Source organism: Lipotes vexillifer, unplaced genomic scaffold, assembly GCF_000442215.2.
Source record: "Lipotes vexillifer unplaced genomic scaffold, Lipotes_vexillifer_v1.1 scaffold324, whole genome shotgun sequence".
NCBI classification, from domain to species: Eukaryota; Metazoa; Chordata; class Mammalia; order Artiodactyla; family Lipotidae; genus Lipotes; species Lipotes vexillifer.
Window position 1 is genome coordinate 961,306 of NW_006791816.1, and position 6,000 is coordinate 967,305.

Genomic DNA, 6,000 nt, shown 5'->3' on the forward strand with positions numbered 1-6,000 from the left:
AAAAGACATTTTCAGAGCAAAAACTTGTATTTGAAAGCAATGGACATCCAAAAGTAAATTCTAAATGATGAACTTCAAGCAGGGTGGGTTGGCCAAAAAGTGCCTTTGGTTTTTAAAGTAAAACTAAAAGACACATTTTCCATTTTCATCAAGAACTTTATTGAATAATGTATTCATCCTTTTGTTCCGCTACCTTCTGCCATTTTTCAGGCAACTTCATAATTGAAGTTGCCTGAAAAACTTATCTTTTACCCAAAACTTTTTATCTTTTTGAGCAAAGAACTGTTCCAGATGCCTTTTACAGGCTCCAGGGAATTGAAATTTTTTCCATTAAGAAAATTTTGTAAAGACCTAAATAAATGGAAATCTGAAGGTGCAGTGTCTGGTGAATATGGCAGATGAATCAGAACTTCCCAGCAAAGCTGTAATGGTTTTTTCCTGGTCATCAAAGAAACATGCGGTCTTCCATTATCCTGATGGAAAATAATGCCTTTTCTATTGACTAATTCTGGAGGCTTTTCGTCGAGGGCTGCTTTCAGTTGGTCTAATTGGGAGCAGTACTTGTTGGAATTAATCGTTTGGTTTTCTGGAAGGAGCTCATAATAGAGGACTCCCTTTCAGTCCCACTATATATACAACATCACCTTCTTTGGATGAAGACCAGCCTTTGATGTGGTTGGTGGTGGTTCATTTCGCTTGCCCCACGAGCTCTTCCGTTCCACGTTGTTGTACAGTATCCATTTTTCATCCCCCGTCACAACTGGTTTTATAAATGGAATGTTTTCATTACATTTAAGTAGAGAATCACATGCGGAAATACAGTCAAGGTTTTTTTTTGCTTAACTTATGTGGAACCTAAACATCAAAGCAATGAACATAACCAAGCGGGTGCAAATGATTTTCAACGCTTGATTTGGATATTTTGAGTATACTGGCTGTCTCCCACATGGTATAACATTGATTGTTCTCAATTAATGTCTTGATTTGATTGCTATCAACTTCAACTGGTCTACCCGACCCTGGAGCATCGTCCAGTGAGAAATACCTAGCACGAAACTTTGCAAACTTTTTAAAAAATATATTTATTTATTTATTTGGCTGCGCCAGGTCTTAGTTGTGGTGTGTGGGGTCTTGGTTGCGGTATGTGGGATCTAGTTCCCTGACCAGGGATAGAACCCAGGCCCCCTGCAATTGGGAGCGTGGAGTCTTAACCACTGGTCCACCAGGGAAGTCCCTGCAAACCACTTTTGACTTGTTTGATAGGTCACAGCACCTTCTTCAAACACCGCAGAAATCTTTTTTTTGCACTTCAGTTGCGTTTTTACCTTTCTTGAAATAGTAAAGCATAATATGCTGAAAATGTTCTTTTTTCTTCTATCTTCAATATTAAAATGGCTACACAAAAATTCACGAATTTTGATGTTTTTTTTTAAATGCACACTGGTATGACAACTGTCACATATAATCTAACAAAACTGTTTCAAATGAAGTTAAAAACAACTAAGTGCTGCTAGAGCCATCTTACGGAAAAAAACAAATGAACCTTTTGGCCAACGCAATAAATGGAAGATCTGAAAAGGGAGAAATCATAATCAAAAGAAGTGATGAATATAACTAAATGTAAATCAATACTGAATGCACAGAATAATAAGATTACTGGAGTTAAAATACAAGCATGCAAAATAGAACTGAATTATTTGGTAATAAGAATATATAAGTTAGGGGGAGAAATTAGGGTAATAATGTTCTACGATCCTTGTATTGATTAGGAAGAGGGTAAAAAAACACTAACTTTATATTTGGAAAGTGAAGTATGTAAGCTAAAATTTATATAGTAATCACTAAAGAAAAGGAATAGAGTAAAACTTTCAAACCAAGTGATGGGGAGGAAGAGGATACAGAATGAAAAAACATCAATTAAAAACAAAGCAAAAAATAAGAGAATTATGAAAAAATACAGACATGAGAAAAATAAAAAGAACAAAATAAGATAGTATCAAATCCAAACAAATCAGTAATTATAATAAATATTCCAGTTAAAAGACAAAGATTTTTAAAAATCCAACCGTATTTACAAGAGACATATAAAATGTAATGATATAAAAGGGCTGAAAATAAAAGGATTTAAAAAAAATATAGGGCTTCCCTGGTGGTGCAGTGGTTGGGAGTCCGCCTGCCGATGCAGGGAACGCGGGTTCGTGCCCCGGTCTGGGAGGATCCCACGTGCCGTGGAGCAGCTGGGCCCGTGAGCCATGGCTGTGGGGCCTGTGCGTCCGGAGCCTGTGCTTCGCGGCGGGAGAGGCCACAACAGTGAGAGGCCCGCGGAATGCAAAAAAAAAAAAAATATATATATATATATATATATGTATACATGAGGCTAATTATAATAAAAAGAAAGTAGTATAAATGTACTACAAGTAGATAAAGTAGACTACTACAAGTAGACTTTAAGCAAAAATAATTGCTACAGATGAAAAGGGCCATAAATAAAAGGCTTAACTCACCAAGAAGATATAAAATTATAAATATGTATGTACTTAATTACAAAGCTTCAAAATACATAGAGGAAAATTTATGGAACTACAAAGAAAAAAATAGACAAATCACCATCAGAATATAAGATTTTAACACACCCTTCTCCATAACTGTGAGGTCAAGCTAACCAAAAATCTTAAGTAAGAATATAGAAAAGCTGACTAACGCAATAATAAGCTTGATCTAACAGACTTTAATAATCATGAATTCCACAGGAAAGAATACATTCTCTTCTAACACACAGGACATTTATGGAGGCTGAGTACATACTGAATATACAGACTATATTCTCTGACCAAAAGAATCACATTAGAAATCTGTAAGAAAAAAGAAAACTAGAAAAATCTTATATGTTTGGGAGACAGACACTGCTAAATAACTCATAGGTCAAAGAAAATATTAACATGAAAATTAGAAAATTTTTAGAAGTGAATAATAACAAAAATGCTATACATGGAAGTTTGTAGACTGTAGCTAAAACAGCATTAAGAGGTAAATTAATAGCCTCAAAAATACTTATATGAGAAAAATGTGAGGCTAATTAATTAGCTAGGAAAAGAACCATCAAATAAAATCAAGAAAAGCAGAAAGAAAGAACAAGGAGCAAAACTTAATAAAAGAGAAAACAAACATAAAACACAGGATCAACAAAGCCAAAAGCTCATTCTTTGCAAAGACTAATAAAACTGACAAATCTCTAGTGAGAATCATCAAGAAAAAAAACAAACAAGGAACAAATACTAACAGGAATGACAAGGAGAAACATGACTATAAATGCCCCAGAGATTAAAAAGATTATAAGAGAATGTATTTAAAAACAAATGTAATGAACAAATTCCTAGAAAAACGAACACACTCAAGCTGACTCAAGAACTAGAAAACCTGAACAGTTCTTTAAGCTTTAAATTTTCCCACAAATATTCCAACCATATTTGTCAAATATCTTTCCTTTCACATTTGTCATATATTCTGTCAACACAAACCTTAAACTTGGCAACTAAGAATCACTGCCAAAGCTGGACAAAACGCTACAGCAAGTTCGTTTCTTTAACTTATATTGACAAAGCTAATGCTGCCTCATGCTTTCTTTTACATATCAATAAACATGTAGGAGATGAGGATCTGCTTTGCCTGGAGAGCTCCCTGGCATGTGAAGGCAATGTGGCACGGAATAAAGAGCACTGACATGGGAACCAGGATCTGGGAGTCTTAGTCCTGGATCTACCACTTACTTGCTGTGAGACTTGAATGATCCCCTTCAGCTACAAAACTCAATGATGTTTACCTGCAAAAGTACCTTTGCTATTAAGAGCAAATGATTGGTTTTCATAAGGTTTATTTTCCCATAAAATTTCTATGTAATTGAGAATGTGCACTTAGGAATTTCTAGCTATCTTTATGTGAAATAGCTTTTATTTGTTTTCCTTCCCTCTCTTTCTTTATTTTATTCCCCAAATAATATCTGCCTTAAGGAAATTTAATTTCGGAATGGCTTAAAGGACAAAACTGAGCCTCCAAGGGGAGGATAAAGACAATGAAAACATCGCTTCTTATATTCATAAACCACTTTTTATTGATTTTAGAGTGAAAGATAACATAATTTTACTATAATTTATTAATCAAATGGTAGGAAGAAAAGTTTCAAACCATAAATTGAGTCACTAAGAAAATTATTCTGATAACCGAAGGAATACTGGAGGGGACGGGATAATTATTAAACTAAAGTTACCATAAACTAAAAATATAAATAACTGAAAATATTAAAGAATTAGATGTAATAAACCAAAAAACTAAATATGAACTTTAAAAAACATTTCCATGAAGAACAAATTTTAAACAGCTTAAAGTCAGTATATTCAATATTAAAAGCTAAAGTCTATATTACAAATTAAAAATACTGAGAGGTATTTTACCTGACGAAATATCTCTGTGACAAAGTTTACATTACTTCTTTTAGAAGAAAAAACTCTGCGAACTATTTCAATGTCTGTGAGATGTTCTTCATCAATACTACAGAGACTAGAAGAGCTAGGTTCTCGCTCCGTGAGAGTGCTTGTGTTGGAATGAGACTGCTCGGGTTCTGTAGTTCTATCTGCTTTATCGGCATTATCATTTTTGTTTTCTTCTCTGGATACCAAACTAGCAGCTGCTCTCTAAAATAAAAACAAAAAGGGGAGAATATCATAACCATTTAAATCAATATTTTGTCTTCAAATAGCAAATACTGACAAAATCCAAAGCATTCCATAAGTAACTTACAGCATTGTTTAAAATCTATGCATAGTTTCATTTAGAATCTGTTCTAAATAGTTAAATGGCAATGAAATAACTTAATATCTAAGTGATACAGTGATACTCACTAATCATCTATTCAATTAAGTTTATTTTTCAGTATGTTTGCAGAACAAACAAGTTACTAATTAAACTGGGTAAAAGAATAATGCCAAATGGAGTCAGCTCAGCTCATCAATAATAAATAAATACCTTAATTCTGGAGTATTTATTCAGTAAGTTTTAATGTGTAAATTCATCTCTTATTTTACCTTAGACAAAAATTATACAAAGGAGGACTTCCCTGGTGGGAAAAAACTTAAAAAAACAAAGGAGGACTTCCCTAGTGGTGCAGTGGTTAAGAATCTGCCCTGCCAATGCAGGGGACACGGGTTTGATCCCTGGTCCAGGAAGATCCCACATGCCATGGAGCAACTAAGCCCATGCGCCACAACTACTGAGCCTGCGCCCTAGAGCCCACGCACCACAATTACTGAGCCTGCATGCCACAACTACTGAAGCCTGCATGCCTAGAGCCCATGCTCCACAAGAGAAGCCACTGCAATGAGAAGCCCACGCACTGCAATAAAGAGTAGGCCCTGCTCTCTACAACTACAGAAAGCCTGTGAGCAGCAATGAAGACCCAACACAGCCATAAATAAATAAATAAATAAATTTATTTTAAAAAAAGGAATAGAAGAAAAATTATGACAGAAAAAGTAGAAATGAAGCTAAAATAAAATACATATGAGAAAACTCTACATTCTAATAACTTAACAATTTTCACCATGAATAAAGATGATGGCTAAGCCTAGAGAAAAAGTTAAAGGCTTAAGGCAGTAATAAAGAAATTACTACCATGATATGATAGGAGTAGCACTATTCTGTGGTATGATAAATTACTTTCTGGCACATTATTCAATATTTGGTCGCAGTTTTGTCACCTATAAAATAAGAGTTTAAGTAAGTATGTAAATGATCTCAAATATGCTTCCCAATTTAAAACAATCTCTAATTTTTAGTTTACTGAGCTCTAGGATCAGATAAAATAGTTCTGCTTGAGAGTTTCTACATTTAAAAATTCTTTGTAGGGCTTCCCTGGTGTCGCAGTGGTCGAGAGTCCACCTGCCGGTGCACGGGACACGGGTTCATGCCTCAGTCTGGGAGGATCCCACATGCCGCGGAGCGGCTGGG

At 34.8% G+C, this 6,000-nt stretch overlaps 1 protein-coding gene across 3 annotated transcripts in view; it reads right to left on the bottom strand.

Annotated features, from left to right (window-relative positions):
- The window catches only part of RALGAPA1 (Ral GTPase activating protein catalytic subunit alpha 1), a 178,440-nt gene that overhangs the window by 152,432 nt on the left and 20,008 nt on the right, over positions 1-6,000 (bottom strand). For all 3 annotated transcript variants that reach the window (XM_007464829.1, XM_007464830.1, XM_007464828.1), the window contains exon 9: positions 4,449-4,688. In XM_007464829.1, the coding sequence (XP_007464891.1) occupies positions 4,449-4,688 (240 nt within the window). The remainder of the gene's footprint in view (positions 1-4,448; positions 4,689-6,000) is intronic.